Source organism: Callorhinchus milii, unplaced genomic scaffold, assembly GCF_018977255.1.
Source record: "Callorhinchus milii isolate IMCB2004 unplaced genomic scaffold, IMCB_Cmil_1.0 Scaffold22, whole genome shotgun sequence".
NCBI lineage: Eukaryota > Metazoa > Chordata > Chondrichthyes > Chimaeriformes > Callorhinchidae > Callorhinchus > Callorhinchus milii.
In genome coordinates, this window is record NW_024704763.1 from 3,225,621 (window position 1) to 3,244,896 (window position 19,276).

General features: G+C 39.7%; 1 protein-coding gene across 2 annotated transcripts in view; it reads left to right on the forward strand.

Annotated features, from left to right (window-relative positions):
* pstpip1a (proline-serine-threonine phosphatase interacting protein 1a) overlaps positions 1 to 18,848 on the forward strand; it is a 31,397-nt gene extending 12,549 nt beyond the window's left edge. The window contains exons 4-16 of one of the 2 annotated variants that reach the window (XM_007908259.2): positions 5,701 to 5,735; positions 6,663 to 6,769; positions 7,894 to 7,956; positions 8,582 to 8,680; positions 9,200 to 9,245; positions 10,600 to 10,679; positions 11,705 to 11,803; positions 12,752 to 12,848; positions 14,051 to 14,141; positions 14,538 to 14,567; positions 15,653 to 15,720; positions 16,453 to 16,535; positions 17,242 to 18,848. In XM_007908259.2, the coding sequence (XP_007906450.1) occupies positions 5,701 to 5,735; positions 6,663 to 6,769; positions 7,894 to 7,956; positions 8,582 to 8,680; positions 9,200 to 9,245; positions 10,600 to 10,679; positions 11,705 to 11,803; positions 12,752 to 12,848; positions 14,051 to 14,141; positions 14,538 to 14,567; positions 15,653 to 15,720; positions 16,453 to 16,535; positions 17,242 to 17,373 (1,030 nt within the window). In that variant the 3' untranslated portion in view covers positions 17,374 to 18,848. The remainder of the gene's footprint in view (positions 1 to 5,700; positions 5,736 to 6,662; positions 6,770 to 7,893; positions 7,957 to 8,581; positions 8,681 to 9,199; positions 9,246 to 10,599; positions 10,680 to 11,704; positions 11,804 to 12,751; positions 12,849 to 14,050; positions 14,142 to 14,537; positions 14,568 to 15,652; positions 15,721 to 16,452; positions 16,536 to 17,241) is intronic. The other variant, XM_007908262.2, reaches the window with a different exon arrangement.
* Positions 18,849 to 19,276: the final 428 nt, after the last annotated feature.

The window sequence follows — 19,276 nt, forward strand, 5'->3', positions numbered from 1 at the left end:
TATATGAAACCCCCCGACCTGTTCGTTGATATCACTCCTTCCTCTGGGTCATTAGACTGTGGATTCACACATTACGACTTGAGCTCACAGTCAAGACCAGGGTCTCCAACCAGTCGATCGCTGTGAGCTGTTGCTCTCGCACTTGATCAAAAACATATGAGGAAGGAGCGATAGAACTGCATCATTATTGAGTCAAATTGAAAATGAAGCTAGGTCTAGAGCATCACTTTCGGGCCGGCACGGCCAAAGGTTCTGTCCTTCAGATGAGACATTAAAACCCAAGGTATCGTCTGTCTGATCATGTGGACATTAATGATCCTTTGACACTATTGGAAAACAGAAGGGAGTTTCTCTTGGTGTCCTGGCCAACAGACCTCCAAATAAATTGGTCATGGCATGACTTATGGCTGTTTGTGGCAGCTTTGTGTCTGCAAAATAGCTGTTTTGTTTGCTTACAGAAAGCAGTTCCTGAGGCTGACAATACTTAGGTGAAAATAATTATGGAGCACTTTGAAATCTTTGTAAGTTGTCTCTCTCTGAATGACGTAGCAGTGAGGGAGCTCTTGTCTCTTAAACTAGAAACAAGTGAAGTCACCAACAGGTTTCTAGTCGACTATGAGAAAGGGACTTCCTACCTTGTTGGATCTATAAGTAGCTCCTCCCATCCACCCCACACTCTATATTCACCTCAGCTAGAGCTAACCAATATACAGAGCAGCAAAACTCAGTCCCAGAGCTGCCTGCACTGCACATTAGAATACATTAAAATATACAGCACAGAAACAGCCCATTCAGCCCAGCTGGTCTGATGGTGTTTATGCTCTACATGATCTCCTTCTGCCCTTCCTCAATTAAGCCTTCAAGCATAACCTTCTATTCCTTTCTCCTTCATGTATTCCCTGATTTTCATTTCTAGGCCTTATTAACCTGCATTGCTACTTTTAGTGAATTGTGTATGTGTACCCATAGGTCCCTTTGCTCCTCTACCCCATTTAGGTTTTTATTTTCCAGGTATGTATGTGACTTCCTTCTTCCAAAATGTACCACCTCAAACTTTTCTACATTGCAATGCTTTTGCCATTTAAATGCCCACTCAGCAAGTTTATTTATGTTTTGCTGTAATTTGTTGCAGTCCTCCTCTGTATTAACTCCTCCCCCCAATTTGGTGTCGTCCGCAAATTTTGAAATTGTACTGCTGATTCCCGAATCCAAATCATCAATGTATATTGTGAACAACAGTGGTCCCAATACCGATCCACCCTCTGTCAGTCTGAGTAGCTACCCTTTACCGCTATTCTCTGTTTTCTGTTTTGCAGACAGCTTGCTATCCATTCTGCTATTTTTCACTAGTCTATTATGTGGTACCTTATCGAATGCTTTTTGGAAATCTAAATATATTACATCTACCGCATTAGCCTTGTCTACTCTTTCTGTTACCCCTTCAAAGAATTCTATAAGGTTGGTCAAGCATGACGTTCCTTTTTGAAATCCGTGCTGAGTATTCTTTATTACGTTTTCCATTTCCAGATGTTTTTCTATTACTTCCTTCAGTAAGGATTCCATTATCTTTCCTACCACTGCTGTTAAGCTGGCAGGTCTATAGTTCCCTGGGCTTGTTCTATCTCCCTTTTTAAATATAGATATAACATTAGCTATCCTCCAGTCCTCTGGCACTACTCCCTTTTCTAATGAGTTATTATATATGTGCAATAGTGCCTCTGCTATCTCTTCCCTCGATTCTTTTAATATACGCGGATGCAATCCATCTGGACCAGGGTTTTTATCCTCTATAATAAATAATAATCCTTGCATTTGACATAGCTATTTTCACATCTTCTCGACATCTCAAAGAGCTTCACAGAATAGACTGTAAAATGAATTGACCGTATATTTGTGGGCGAAACATGGCAGCCAATTGCGCACAGCAGTGGCCCACAAACAGTTGTGGATTGAAAATAACCAATTTATTATTGTTTTGTTTTGGAGGGATTATTATCAGGCAAAACATTTTTCGATTATATCTCCCCTTTGTATATTAAATGTCTGAATAATAATAGTATGAATAATAATAATAATCCTTACATTTGATATAGCGCCTTATCACGTCAAGAAGTCTCAAAGCGCTTCACAGAATATACTGTAAAGTTTAGTGACTGTGTATTTTGTGGGTGAAAAACAAAACAAGGGTCTACGTTATATATTATAAAAATATAAAGCAACACCCACACACGAAGAGCCAGATTGTATTACATTCTCATTCATTTGCAGCTTACTATTTGCATTCATTTGCACATTTCTCACAAAAATAAATTTTAATTTGCATTCTGTTCCAACAGTTCAAAAACACTGAAAATCAGGAGGGGGGGGGCGGGGGGAGAATAATGGATTTGAGTAAAACATTTCCCTCAATAATACAGGTTGCATTTGATTCAGAATAAGAGAATTAGACACTTTAAAGGGTAGAAAATGTGGATCTTTTAATTGATGGCTGTGAGCATTGGGACTGTTAATTCATCACATAACAGCATCAGATAGTTGCATTACAATGCTGCTCTCTAGGCTTTTGCATAACAAAAATCATTCCATCCTCATCACTATTCCTTTCCCTTTCCTCATACCCTCTTTCCTCCAATACCATTCCTGGTAATCCATTAATAAAAAAAAATTTGAAACTTCTTGCTATCAACTTCATGGAAGAACAATTGTGATTTTTTAAAAAAAAATCAGTACTTACTTAAATTTGTACTTTTATCTTTCCTTCCAATCTTCTCTGTAAAAGCGGTGAATCATACTGAAACACTGTTGTCCTTTCTTTTGGGGAAGAAACTGCTGGTTATCAAGTAATAACATGGAAAGATCAATCCCAAACAATCCCCTACCCGCTCTACAGAACAGCAGCTTATTCAGAAGATCAGAAAGTGAATGGTTAAGCCACACTGACCAAGAAAGTCCCAAGTTCAGTGCTGGACTAACTAGACTGAGTTATCTGATCTTAACCAGTGTGCAGTAAGTTGGGGGAAGGGGATTAAAACATGCATCAATAACTCTGGGTTAGGGAGGGGAAAATCAGTCAGGTTTCCTGCTCCTAATTGGTATCAAGTATCAATTTACTCTATTTGTCCCAGGTGCTTATAAATAATTCTAAAACAACTTTATAACACAAATAAGATGGCATTGTTTTGCCCACAAAATATACAGTGAATTCACTTTACAGTAAACACTGTGAAGCGCTTTGAGACAACTTGAAGACGTGATAAGACGCTAATCAAACACAAGGATTATTATTTTTTAATTTTTTAAAAAAAAAATTACTTTCTATCTGCTGTTAAATCACCAAGCCAAACACACTGTTAGTAGACAACTATTTTGATCATTAGAAAAAGAGAAATACTTCAACAATAGAGTGTACACTAACTCATGTTGTTTAAAACAACATTCACCATTATTACAGATAGTCTTCAAAGCTAAGTTGTAGGCACACATGGAACCTCACGAGTCATCATCAACGAGAAAGCTTTCTTGAAGTTGTGGATCCAATAAGATTCAAAATGCTTGAATGGTTACTGAGTTAGGTGCGATGTGTGGCAATCCACGTGCCACAAGTGGGAAAGGCAATGAGCATTCTTGACAAACAGCAAGGAAATAAATTGCCCACCTGGTTTTAGCTGCACCAGGCAGTCAAGCAGAAAGCACTGGGAAAGAGTGGGAGCCAGAGGGGAAACACAACAGCCACTTTGGCATCCAGACCAGCCCTGAACTTCTGGCAACCCGTAGTGGTTTTAAGTGAAACTTGATGGCACAGACTCGAACGCAATTCTCCAAGGTGGACGGACATGAGTTTACAGCTTGTAATTTCTGAGAAACTAACAATTTACACTTCTGTTTTTGTTTATAAGGATTATTATTATTATTGAAGACAGTCCACTTGAGTTGTAAAATAACCAAATGAAGGAGAATTAACATTCATCTCATAGTGACAAATCAGTTACGTGACCCCGACAGAAATTACTGTGAATATCGGGAAGGGGAGAGAGAAGAAACTTCCACGAAGAATTATGCTCGGTTTTCACCACGTCCATTGGTGTGAGCATATAGAGCTGATCACTCGCCTGCGTGTGTATTGGAGAAAGGATCTACATTATATTTAAATACCACAAACAAACCGAAGCAGTCATTTAAAAGACAGACTCGATCAGAATAATATTTCCATCAGATGCATTTGAGAAGGGATACATGAAGGGGTAATAAAACAGAATATCTCAGTTCTAAGCAAAGGTTTTACATTTTCCTTTCACCTCATCAAAATCTTTTTCGATGTTAAAAGATTACCTTGTTAATCGGGGTTTGTGTTGTGTTGAATTATCTGATCTTATCTTCAACATTGTGACCATTCAACAATTGGTCACAGTGACCCTTGTCCAGTGAGGAAAAAAATCAGAGTTCTTGCTCCTGATCCGGAGACCCCACGAGCTTCAAGTATGAATAATAATAATTCTTGCATTTGATATAGCGCCTTATCACATCTTCGAGATGACTCAAAGTGCTTCACAGAATATACTGTAAAGTGAATTGACTGTATATTTTGTGGGTGAAATGCGGCAGCCAATTGTGCACAGCAGTGTCCCACAAACAGTCGTGCATATGAGATAGTGAATAACCTTGTTATATTCTCAACCAGAAAACATAATATGCTGCTTGTTAATGGTTGAGAGAGCCTAGCACCCCATTCATAAAACATTTCTGTGATCGGGGAGAGTGTAAATTTCAGCCCCTCCTCAGCAGGAATAAATCTGAAAAATAAATATTCGATAAATAAAACCTCAGGGTTTAAAAATTTGAGAAACCAAAAATATTCGCCTCAGATTTTTTAAAAAAAGGTGGAGCTGCGATTTGAAACAGAAGAAACCACCTACCTGAGGAGATGTACTGCCATCTAGTCGGTGACAGTCAAAGCCGGCAATAGTTAAGGAATAACACAAACTTAACCTCACAATGTACGTAACTCAGTTTCTGAAGAACACTTTGCTGTGCGATGTGTGAGCAAATAGAACGCGATTTGTGATTTTTGTATGTTAGTAAACATGATGGTCGTCAACTATGGAGAATGGGACACTCTGCCAAGTTTTGTATCAATGTTAGCAGCCTACAATACACTGCAGAGTGGGTAATTGCAGTACAGAGGTTAAGATGAAAGTTCGGAGGCTTTTCACATTTACCCCGACACTGAGCCTTCACTCCAGCTTGAAAAGTGCAGCTCCTGCTACACCAGCGACATCCATTTCCCTGTAACTACTTATAAGGGAAGCTGCAAATGTCTGCCAATATCTATGTTTAGTGTACTGGACGTATGGCCATACTGTTTTCCAATTATTCAGACTAATTTCAATTAAATTATAGAATGTTACAATACAAAAACAGGCCATTTGGCCTGTCGAATGAGTATTGGTGTTTTTCTCCACATGAGCCACTTCATCTCATTCCACTCTGCATCTCACTCTCAACCCCCTTTTCAAGTATCTGCTATCTCCCAAAGCCACATCTGTCCCACAAATGAAAGGGCCCCTTTGTGGCCTTGTTCTAACTAGGAGGCATACTATACCTGTATAAGGAACATTTTTCTCAGTAGAAATCAGATAGACGCAATTAAATGATAAACCTCTTAAATACATTCATTAATGTCTATTTTGGTTTTCCTTTCAGCACGCTACGAATATCTTTCGATAGTCTAAAACAACGTAAGTATCATTCTCCTTCTGGAGAGTAGGGAACAATAGATTGGATTAGTGTCTATGCTATATTCTGACTTTCTCCCCCAAAATGAGATATACATTTTCAGTTTGGACTGTAAATAGTACATAAAGTTTAACTTCTTGCCAACTAGTTAATAAATTACTAAACTCATAACATTCAGTTAGAGGAGGCTTTCATCCCATCAGTCTGGACCAGGTTCAATCTCAAGTCCTGAAGGTGAAGGGACAAACAAGTGTGCTATCCTCTGCAGTCACAGTCGTCATTCAATCTCTAGTTAGTGTGACCACTTATGGAAAGGCATTCCATATTCTAACGCTCTGTGTAAAACAATTTCTTCTAACCCAGTGATAATACTCAGATAATTGACTTAGTGCTGAAAGGCAGCTGTATCAACCAAAAGGCAACATTGGGAAACCTTTATACTGTATAACTATGCACCTGGTCCACTTTCAGCACTTTAAGAATAGAGCTGGATATTGTATATTTTATTGAATACAGTATTTTGATTTGAGTAAATAGATTGGGGTGAAAATTGTGACCTGTCACTTTGAATAACACACTGTTAAAAAGCATAATGATTTGATATCTCATTGTTTACTGGTCTAATATGATTTCTCCCTCCCTCCCCACTCTGTCACAATGGCTTTACCAAAAGCCAGTCAGCAATGGAGTGTTGTTTAGTGCGACAGGAGCTTAATGCAATCAAACTAGCACTCCAATGCTGTGATCAACATGTGGCACAAGCCAACACAGTCATTGTAACTGAGTACATCTGGAAAACTGTCAATAAATAAAACCTCAACCAGACACATTTTAGTTCACAGGTTGCAGTTTTCACCCCATTTTAGACATAGGATTACTGGAGTAGAATCAGTTGAATAGATGAGATTGGGCATCTGTATTTGTTTCAGAAATGGAAAACATAGGAAATCTACACATTCAGCTTGCGGGCATGCTGAAGGACGAGGTTAAACGTATGGAGGAATTCAGGGAGAGACAGAAGGAGACGAGGAAGAAGGTAAGGAAGAGGAGATGGTAGCTCAGATTCATAACGTCCCAAGTGTCAATCAAGACAGTGATTGATAGGCCATCATCCTGAAACAATGCAATTAAGCACAAAGTCTCTGGGCCAATCATTATAAATAAAATATGAATGCATTTCCCTTTTAAAACAAAACCAGAAATCGCTGGGAACACTCAGCAGGTCGGGCAGCATCTATGGAGAAAGGAAAGTGAGTCAAAGTTTCGGGTCCAAGACCCTTGGCCAGGCATGAGTGAGATAGTGATAGGTTCCCATAGAAACATACCCCAATAATATAGAAAGTAAAATGAGTCAAACGCCTTCCAAAAAGGAGGAAGAAAGAAAGAAAGTTGTCAGTCTAGTTGATTTGAGTATAAAGCTATACTTGGGCTGTATTTGCTGTTGGGAGTAATTGATGCAATTGAAGATGTGTTGTTACAATAAGAGTCAATGAGCTAGTCCACATTATCCAGAATGTATTTGCTACCATCTGTTGGCTTTGAAAGGGTCATCTATTTTCGTTACCTAGATCCACAAAGCAAACTTGAAACTTATTTTTGTTTCAGAACACTTTTTTTTTTAGAAACCCCACGTATTTTGTTTTCTTTTGAGAAGCTTTCGGCGAGCTTCCTAGTTTGTCGCCACTTTGGTTCCTTTTAAGGTTGACAATGAGATGCATGTGACATGAACAGAACGACACAAAGTAAAAAACCTCTGTCCTAAAAATAATCAAGTGCTTTGGACAGCTCGTAAACTAGACTTCCCAGAGCAGAGCTGGCTGTGGTCAGCGTATACTACAACCTCTCTACATTTCAGACAAATTCCATGAATTGGTTTTGTGATGTAGAAAATATTCCGCTGCTCCAGCAGGTCAATAACTTGCATTTACATAGCATCCATCACACAGGGTAGAGTCCCAGATGGTCATTGGGGAAGTGCACCTCCCAACAAGGTACTGACCCAGACAGGCCGTAAAAATAAATCACCAACCTTACTAGAAGTCAGGAAAGTTTGGGAGAAAAAGAGAGGCAAACATAGATTGTATCTTATATGAATGTACAGAGATGTCCACAGGTTTTATTTTAGTAAATACTCTACTCATTCTGATGCATTCTTCCCAGTATGAAATTGCCATAGAGCGGATTCAGAAGAACAAAGTGGCTTTATACAAGAAAACTCTAGAGGTGAGTTGGGTATTGTGAGAACATCGGCATTATGGTAGCGGCTCAGCCAGTAGACTGCACAGCCAATTGAACCCTTCTTTCATCAACTACCCATAAATAAATGTTGTTAGTAAGAATCCATTCCTAAAGCACACAAACAGACTAATCAGTTTAATATAAGTTGTTTTTCTCCACCTGAGCCACCTTCATAGATTTATAGAAAGGAGAGTGGGGGGGAACTATAAGCTGAGAGGCTTATTGAGTACATCACCACAACCCATTCTACATCCCACCCAACACTGTAACTACTCGTCTCACCTGTTGTCAGTGACTAACTCTTTCCAGGAGAGGTGAAAAAATAACAAGACCGATTTGGGGGAGGAGGGAAAAGTGGCGAGCAAATTCATTCCAACCATTGGGAATGTCCATGGAAATATCTGCAGAATTCCATTATTTGGGTTCCAAGGTTCTCATGACGTCTGTTCTGACCCATTGACCTTTCTCCACCTGCCTCTGCTCTTGTATGAGCAAGTTGCAAATTATCCAGTTGCATCAGTCTAAATTGGAGATGATATTTTGCAATGTTTCGTAGTGTTCTGAAAGCATTGTCCCTGAAAGCATTGGTTTGTGTTGTGCCATTTCTTAGTTGAAGAAAACCTACGAGCAGAAGTGTAAGGAGGCAGACGAGGCGGAGCAGAATTTTGAGCGGATAAACTCTATAGGAACCCAGAAACAGATTGAAAAGGTATGAATCACCTGAGAGTTAAAGATGAGATGCTATCTGTACATGTTAATGATCAATGTATTTGCTCAGTAACAAATACATCTGTCTGAGTGAAGCATGGCTGCAAAATTAAACATTTTGTTATTCTCATGCTGCTCTTGATTGGTAAACGTTGCTCCCCTTGACACACAGCTTCTGGGAAATGCAAGTGCGAGAACATGATCAGGCTTGGCTGTGATCCCCTCTATGATCATATTGGTATGCAGGCATTCACTCTCAGACACTTACGTTAAGAATCAGTGGTAGCCATGGGCAAAGGACCTGATGGTGATCAGAGAAAGTTGGAGGAGAGCAAAAATCCGGCCCCTAGTTTAATGCACTTTTTCTCACAATATGTCCCTGTGGCACTTCACTTCGGGCACACAGGATCAGCAGGGATGTTCTGCATTCAGCTGGTAAGCTGGACAAAGCTCGCTAACCCTTCTGTAAGATTTACAAAAAGAGCAGCATTAAAGTGATGTTTATGTTTGTGCTTCACAGTGTCAGAACAAGGCAAAACAGTGCCGGGAGGTAGCGAACGATGCAGGTATGTAACTCCCACCCATCATACCAAACATCCTAAACCCAGCCTCGTGAAGTAATACAAAAGAGCAATGAGGATAATCCTCCTTCTCACATCTAAAGTTAGAGGGAGGATTTGTGCACAACAATGTCCTACAAACAGCTATGGAGTGAATGACTAATTTTATTTGGTGGATTATTGGCTAGGACACTGGGAGAATCTTCCTCCTCTTTTCAAATAGTACCATGGGATCTTTAACGTTCACCTGAACAGGCAGATAGGCCCTTGGTTTAATAGCTCATCCAAAGGACGGCACCTCCAACAATGCACTACATTGGCTTAGACTATACAAGTTCCATATGTGGGCTTGAACCCATAACTTTCTGACTCAGAGGCAAGGGTAACTTATTTGATGGGCATTTGTTATTTCTCTAAGAACTACAGAAAACTGGCTTAAAATTTTCATGATCTTCGCTTGCAAAACAGTGGACTAAAACCAGGCAGAATTTTGGTTCTCCAATTCCAAATTAAAAATCCCGGGAATATTAGGGAGAGATCAGATCTGTAAAAGGTTTTGAACTGTATTGTTTGAGTTGGGTGGATTTCAAATAACTAAGGGTATTACTGACTTCAGTTATAGTTCCTTCAAATGTTGAGGTTATCTATCTCTGCAATGCAGGCTGTGCTGTCTGAGTTTGGTATGATCCGCCCACGCGCAGCAACAGGAAACACAATCTCTATATTCCAACTCAACAAGCTACACTCTTCATACCTCTGACAATAATAATGCTTTGAGTTATTATTGCATTCGAATTTGCACCTTAACACCTATGTAAATGCAATATATTGTACATCCAGAGAGAAAGCCAGACTGGCATTTATCCTAAAACCAGCTTCTTTTTTTATTTTATTATTAGTTATTTTCAGATCTATACATTATATTTTATCAAGGGAAAGGCCACAGAAGTTTAAACTAAGGTTTTATACCATTTTACATTACTTGCCATCATGTGACCATCTCCCTTTGAGGGGGACATGTTCTTGAATGATATAGAACTTGGTAACTAAAGTAGAAGCAAATATAAATAGTTTCAACTAACTGAAAATACCAAAATCACTTGACAGTAGAACGATGTGTGTCCAAACGTGTCCACTCAATGCAAAAGAGGTGATGTGGACATAAAAAATGTAATTGCGTGCAAGCGCGCAAGGCTCTTGTGTATGCGTCTTAACCACAGCGTATGATTGTGAACCCTAGGCAACAGGTATTAGCGAACATATTCAGCATTCTGGTTCTGGTAGAGTTAAGAGACACAGAGAGATAGGGACATGATGTCTCACAGATTCTCATGGTAACAAGAGACATTTTGCTTTTCAGAGAAGTCTTATAAGTCCAATGTGGAACAGCTCGATAAACTTCGGGAAGAATGGGAACAGGAGTATTCTAATACCTGTGAGGTACAGTACACCAATTCACATCGAAGCTTTAATTATCAAGTAGTATTTAGCTATCAAGATCCACTGTGTTCTTTTAAAGGACTCACACCATCAATCTCCCTTTTAAAGAGGGAGTCTTGCCCTTGGTGTTCTTTTCTAACAGTGGAGTCTCAGAGCTTCACCAATAGCCAAGTGGGTAAATTAAAGTCCAGTTAACCACAAAGCTGTACAACCCAATCTATGTTGAGTTGGATTATCTCTGAGGGATACTACCAAACCGCTGTCCCTCTGAGATAATCCAGAGGCAGGGCGAAACGTTGGGCAAGTTGCTTTACTCCACACGTCTCTGTATACTAAGCAGTAAGTAGGAACACGGTTGTTAGTTGATTGGCGGATCGCTTTTCGGGGTTAATAATTCCTTCAAAAAAATAAAAATATAATAATAATTTGGTCACTTCAATCCATGACTGTCTGTGGGCAATTGGCTGCCACATTTGACTCACAAAATATACACTCAATTCACTTGACTGTATATTCTATGAAGCGTTTTGAGATGCGATAAGGTACTATATCAAATGCAAGGATTATTATTATTACTACAATTGGTATTAGTGCCATGGGCCAGGAAGGAGAAAAATCAACCAGGATTTCAAATAGAGATCACCATACAGTAATCCTGCTGGGTAGACACTTGGGAATCAAGAATACTAAGGGATGGTGAGGAAAGGTGAAGAAATGCGATTAAAAGATCTGCTATTCCTAATAAAAATGCAAAACAGGATTATTGGGCCTGAATGGGATGTTTCAATGTTGGTATCACCACCACTACAATATGGTATTCTACAGTTCCGGATGATCCAGAAACAGCCCCGTTTGGAAAGTAGGATCTATAGCTATGGTCCTGACAGCATTTAAATCTTGAGAAATGTCATCCTATCCCATTAGGATTTACGAGATTCCACTGTGTTGATCTTTTTTATGTCGGATCAATCTGATGTCAGCGCCACATTCGGTGTCAGTAATTTGGGACTTCCTCTTGGGTTTAGATTTTTGAGCAGCAGGAATGTGACCGAATCAACAACCAGAGGAACTCCATGTGGGTGCACTGCAACCAGCTCTCACTGCAGTGTGTGAAAGACGATGAGGTAAGTGGAGCAAACACAACTCATAGGAAAAGCAACTAATTCTAGGATTGGGAAAGAAATCTGAAATTTAAGACAGGAATTGCTAGAAACATACAATACACAGATCATTCAACATTTGAAAGAGAAAAGGCTAACTTTCGGGTGGTAACCTTTCGTCAAAACATAAATGGTAACTTAGCCCAGGTTTGATTGTAGCCGTCAGGGCAACAATTGGTCTCATAGTCCTGGGTTAGAGAGGAGGAATAAACCAGTTTCCCAGGAATGGTCATTTGTGCAAGGTTTTAGAGGACATCTGGCATCCACGGAACCGTAGTCCAGCAGGCACCTTGACATCCAGGAAAGAACACACAATTATTACCAATAAATTTAGGCTGATGGGATCTCTAGGATGTATGACACAAACTATATAAGCAGCTGAATCCTGAGTAAATGCATACAGGATATGTTACCCCCCAAAAATGCAATTAATTTTCCTGCTCATCTCATTGTTGTTTCTGGCATATTCCTGGCGTAGAATGGCTGCTATGTTTACCTATAATAACGTATTAAATACTAGCTATTGTAGATCATCAGCCTTTGTCAGTAATTTAGGTGATGTCTGCCTTATGATATTTTGCACTGAAGGGAAGGCTTTGACCCTCATCTCCCCCCCCTCCCCACCACTGTCCATCCATCCGTCTCGGTTTCAAAGAAAAAATTCCTTCTAATTATTCAGGCTTGTATTCCCTCCTCATCCAAATTTACCCCAAAATTCAAATGAATTAATTGGCTGCTCATTATAAGACATTGCTGATGCTAATTAACTGCAATATTTGCCTCTATAACAAAGTTCACTTTGTTTCAATAAATTTTGTTTCTGTAAGGAGCTTCGCGGCATTTCTTTTACGTAAAAGACACTGTATAAATATGTTGTTGCTGTACAGACAATTTTTTTCAATCTTCGGACAGCTATACGAGGAGACTCGGAAGGTGCTGGAGGTGTGTGACATTGATGCAGATATAGACTGCTTTATCCAGAAAAAAATGACTGGAACAACTGCCCCTGGTAACACTGTGCTCCTTTGTGTTTCCAATCTGCCCAAGCACATTACAACAAGTTATATAGCTGCCTTCACGCCGGACGGCAACTCGGAGTTCCATTAAGAGCATTCACATCCTGAAGAGGGACCACAAGTCTGTAAACTATACAAGCGGTTCAAATTGAGAGACTAAACCACATGTCTCTGAGGTGTACTGCAGCCTCAAAACCTTCCAATCTGATAACAGCAATGACCTCAGGATACTAACACTGTAGTTTTTCATAATGGTAACCTAACAATTGAAAACCAGCAAACTTCATGTTATGTGCACGTAATAGAAATTGTGTTGTGCAAAATCAATAGATCAGTCATGTTAGAGATCAATGTGTAACACACTGTATTCTGAGAGTTCACTGCAAGATTAGAATGAAGTACAGTACTTTGAATACTGGTCCAAATTTGAATTCTAGCAATATTCAAAGTACTACTTTGAATTTTCTGATCAGAAGGGGATCATATTTGTGAACTTGATTTGGATAGAACATTACCCAAATATTCATTCAGTATTTTATTGGAAATGTGCATGCATATACGTGTGCACTATTTTGCCAATTTAAGGCTTGATTGCATGTCTGGGATGAAAAGGATCAACAATCTTCAGGCTTCAGTTTACTGAGACAAAACAGATCACAAGTAATTCAGCGAGATCACCAGTTGAGATTACAATTGCCCTCACGTGGTTCAGAGAATGGAAAGTCAATCTTAATGCTGTTCAACGCCCCCTGCTGGACATTCCAAGTGTCTCGCTGCTGGATGAGGACACGATCAGTATTTGGTGCCTCTGTGAAGAATCACTTGGGCAAGCTATCATCTGAGACCCATGTAATCTGACAAAAAATACTTTGTTCAGTTGCCACTGGAGGTGGTTTGATTGGGGACAGTAGGTTTTTTATCGCGGGTGGGCGTGTTGATGTGCCTCGGTTATATTGTCTGAACTGGGGGCCGATGATGGGGCAATCATTATTGGTTACAAAATAAGTGGACCACAGAAGCACCATGATGAAAGCTAGGAGAGACGTTTAGGCAATTTTAGAAAAAAGCCTTCTGGGATCCTGCAGCAGCTAAGTGGGCTGGTAAAAGGTTTAAGAGAATTCAAGAGTGATATGGCATGAGGTTTGGGCCATCCAAGAACCATGTGCAGTAAAGCAATCCATATGTCTGTTCACAGCTCGCATAGAATACGAGAATTATTACAACAAGTTCCCTGGCATGGACAACAGCGCTGTGGCCACTTCCAGCAATGGAGGTGTCAAGAAAAGGTAAGGTCCAAGAGTGATGACTGTCGATTTATTTATAGACTTACCAAAGCCCGGTTTCCCAGAGTTTGCTGATGGGAATGGTGTGTGTTTCTCGGGCTGTGTCTTCACACTGGAGTCCGTAGAGTTGTGTGAAGTTGGATGCTGAGCAGGAACAGCTGCCATTCAGATGCACTCGTGCATGAAGAACAGTCACTTGGGCCCATATTGTAGCAGAAAGAAAATTTTAGACCAATCACATTACTAAAACATGTAACTAAAAGATAACTAATGTTAGCGATCAATACTTAGTGGACCTCAATGCCTGGTTGAGGGCTCCCTATTCTCTTCAAGTGATGGGAACCCTTGCTTCCTGTAGTAATTGTCATTAACTCCTATGTTCACGTTCTTGTATTCCAGGTTTTTTCCCTATTCATATTTACCTAACAGGTACAATCACTTTGCTGATGCCTTAATCTGCGTGCAACAGTACAGCAATCAGCATGCACCTAATGCAATCTTAACAACGCCCACTAACTCACCTATAAATGGTTCCTGCTTTGCTCTGGCTGGCTAACACTAACACCATCAGGACAACATTGCACAATGTTTTCACAGCCGTATTATATTGCTACCTTCTTCTTTAACCTGAAGCTTTCAGTGGGTACCCTGAAGTATTCAGGGACATGTTGAAAAGTGTGCAAAGGTAGAAAATATGGTGTGTATTTTTGCATGTTCTCACACCGGAGGCTCGAAATTCCATCAGTCTTAGCCTTAGTTTCAGGCAGAAGTTGAAAATTCTTGAATTTGGTCTAAATGTTGGAGCTGGTTCTTTTTTAAAAAAAATGCACAAAATCAGCTTTCTGAAATGTAGCATTGTATGATCTCACTTGTATGGCCTCACTCACTAAGGCTAGGTTGAATTTCATGCCTCAGAATGAGCACAGTTATTATTCCTACCCATTATACATGTCCCTCGAATTTCTGGTGTTTTACTACAAAGGGCTTCTGAATGAAGGTCTGGAATTCCAACCTTTATACAAATAACTCGATGATCAGGATTCCCACTCCTGAGCAGTATCTAACACCCCTTGACGGACAGTGTACTTAGCTGGATAAGGACAGGATCAGGCAAGGCTGTGAGGCTGCTAGCTGATCTATTGTCAAGGAGCCCATCAATACTCAATATTATGGCTGGTACATCAATTATGATCATCTGGGCAAGAAATGAGGTGCAGGTATAATGGACAGGAATAATGTTTCTTTCTGAGGTCTGAAGTTCCACCTAGCTTTGGCCTGTAAAGATTTGACAAAATTGCGTGTGATCTGAAATTTATGTGATGGAACCTTATCTATGACAACAACTTGCCCCTCACACGGGGTAGCATCCGGGAATGCTTAAGTAGTGCTACCATAGCACCCTTCAGAATCCAGGTTGTGCTTATGTAGTGCTACCATATCACCCCGTCAGAATCCAGGTAGAGAACGACCCAAGGGCTAGTTCATTGACAAGTCTCCATTACTCTACCCTCCAGATTTAGTAATCTACTGCCGGGCAACACTTCCAAACAGAGCGGAAGCAGGCCTACTGCGCCACCTCCAGGTAAGAACAATTGCTTCAAGGATTCCAGATACTTAAAGGTTAAACTCAAATCTCCCTTGGACAGTGCGTAAATCCACTTTTCACTATACCATACAAAAGAGTGTTTCTAAGCCTCCACTTCTGTGCTGAGCTAGCTCATGTCGTTCGGACGATATGGGGACAGGGTGTAATTTGCCCGAGTTCCAGAAGTTGTTCTTTTCTATGGGCTTTTATAATGCTACTTATTTGAAAGTTGACACAACTAGAATTGTTCTGGGTGAAGTAGGCCTAATTTTTTGAGCAGGCAGGCTAGTTCGTAGGGTTTGCCTGGTGCTAAGAGAGCATGAGGTTGGATGAATTCACCCTCAAATTTATTCACTACACCTTACAGTAGAATCTTGTGAAGCACTCCAAGATGTTTCATTAATGTGATAATTTGTTATATCAAATGGAAGGGTTATCATTAGTCTTTGGGTGTCCTTGATAGGCACATTTTGCTAGTTCCTTGCTGTGCCACTAGATGTTTTAGTATGTTGTACTGTAATACATTATCAAATGTGACTGTGGAAGCAGTTAATTACACCAGTTACAGGGAATTAGAAAATCACATGAAGATTAATTATTTAAAAGGATATTGGTCAAAGATTAGAGTAGATGGAAACAGTGGGGGGAAGCAAAATTAAGCCAAATGCCTCTTTCATTGCTGAAAACATTCTATGATTCTACTTCTTTCTCTTGCTCTCTGTTTTTTAGCTGAAGTGGTGTACGCAAGTATTAATCCTGTAGCACAGGAGAATCAGAACACCTACAGAGTGCTGTACGACTATGTAGCACAGGTAAGGAATGCCCAGCAAAGGTCATCTGCTGACTGGATTTGGTGTTTTTTTTAAAAAAATTAAATAGAAATTTACATTTATATCGTGCCTTTCACAAAAGGGCATTCCAAGCTGTTTAATAATAATGGCTTGGAACCCAAGCTGTGGGTGACAGCAGAAAGGGATGGGGAGGAGACAGATTAATAAAAGCATCGTCAAAGATATAGGTCTTGATACAGTCCTTGAACGAGGTGAGGAAGGGAGCGAGTCGGAGAGACTTCGGGATGGAGTTCCAAAGAATGGGAGCAGGCAGATAAGGCTAAAACCCACCCGCTGAGGAGATGGACAAGGATCGGTGTGTTAAGTTCGCAGAGCCTGGTACAGGAAAGGACACAGGCTGCAATTATATTACCTGAAGATGCTAAGCTATTCTGGTGTATGATACCAGATGTAACAATCTCACCCAAGTGGCCTTTCTCCATGTATGAACAAAATCAGTGAATATTGTGAGGATTTGAGCCAGTGTTCTTCTCAACCTAAATTTTTCTCCTGTAATGTCCCCACACACGTGCACTTTCTGGAAATGAGATTGAGACCAGAAGCAGAGACACTATCCAAATAATCTCTTCCTTCTGCTAAATATCCCTCTTACCCACACAATCACGTATCAACCAATGGAGAATGAAAGTTAAAATTATTTTATTAAATTATTCTTTCCTACTGACAGAATGTAGATGAGCTGGAAATAATGGCTGGAGACATTGTCCACATCACAGATGAGAATGAGGATGGCTGGTGGACAGCAGAGAGGAATGGACAGAGTGGACTAGTACCCAGCACCTATCTGGAGAAAGCTTAAGAACAAAACATACTGACACTCAGGCTTACTCTGGAGTTGCTGTTGTAGCATCTCCATTTGCACATTCCTGACTGGTAATGTTCCTCGAACTGGTGACTTTGAACTGTGTGGTGGTGGTGGTAATATACGTGGTTTGATAAGTCTATTTTTGTTAATTTTTTTTTACAAAAATGCTATTGTAAAGCTACTATGTTCATCTCCTCATATCTCCCGGAAGTATTGGCCTCTTTCCAGAAATACCTACATTCCATTCGCCTCTGGAACAAAATCATCTGGTCTGCTTCAAAGCTCTTCCCAAGATCATTCCTTTGTATAAAAAATATTCCTTCCTAACTTCCTGATGTTTCACATTAATCTGGACTTTCAAAGCTTTGCTATGAATGAACAATTTGACTACATTGGCTCTGCCAATTCCCATTCATAATGTTTAAAACTTCAATGAAGTCAATTCAAAGCATCTTTACAAAAGAGGCGTTTCTCTCTGCCCCTTCACTGTACAGTAGTGAGCTCTTTGTAAAGAAATCATTCAGCTGGGAAATGTTTAGTGGAAACTTCAGCCAAGTGACCATTTATTTGTGTTCAAGCCTTGACAATGTTAGCATGCTATTTAAATTGCTTTGTATAGCTGTTTCACAACAGCAGTGTCTGTACCCATAGTGCTCTTTTGAGGAATGGGCTGTGGTACCTTTAACAAGACAGCTGTATAGCACCTCCTCAGGCAAATCCTGCAGCCTCCAAATCACAGTTTACAGAGCCAGGTAGTGTTGTAAATGGTTTCCAAGATTGCTCTCAGCTCAAGTGTGTGCAGATGAAAACCACTGCAGGTGAAAACAGTCACTTGAGACAAAAATTTAATAAAACTTCTATTCATTTCTGCTGCAATCCTCATTTATACATTTCTTCCATGGTGCTAACAGGAGGTTATTTGATTTTCAAACTAAATACATTTTGTGAATATAAGATAAAATTAGGTTACCTTCGTGAATCACTTAATTTGTGAATTTAATGCTTTTGTTTTCTCCCCACTGATTTAAAAAGTTGGCTGTGGATCAAATGCATTTGTAACAGCACATACTACCATGACATACTATCTGCTGGAGCTTGCTGTACCACGCCACGTTGCAGCAAACCTCTTCAAAATAAGTTCAAAAAATTACATTATTAAAAATAGCCCATAGTACTCAAAGGTCTTTTTTACAGAACTCTAGAATTTTAAGCAGTTTTGAGCAACTCAATATTTACATTTTTCTCTTGTATAGATTTGATAAGTTCTAAAAATTTCAGCTGTTGTATATAGGTACAGTTTAACCAAGGGTCTTAGAATCTTCTGTTTATATATTTCTACTACTTTAATGTATTACTGTACTTCTAAATGATATTACTAATCTATAGCCAAGTCAATAACAAACTTTTTTTTAAAAAACGAACTAACCTTGTTTAAATCAAGATTCCAAGTAAATGTGCTTTTTAAACCAGTTTCAATTATTTTTATGATTTTAACTTAGTGATCAATCTTTACAATCACTTATATGGAAAATATCAGCCAGTGACAGTGGGCAAGCTCATTAGTCCTTCACTTCTGATGCCAGGGTTCAAATCTAGTCCTAACTGATGAGGGAATCCTGATTGCAGAGAACGTAGTTAGGGACAATGTTCTGAGCAGGTGAAAGCTGGACTGTAGGAACTCAAACAGAGTGAAGGGAAAATTTGGGAGCAGAGTGTACAAGTGGCTGCATCAGGAACCAAATAGCTCCAATTGTTTTCCTCCTGCCCCCATTTTAAACAAAAAATGACTAAAACTACTGCTTAAATTATTTGTGATGTGTGCCATCAGCCCTGAGCAATTTCAGGGCAAGTAAAATGAAATGTGCAAACATCAAAAATGTAAACCTTAGACTGACCA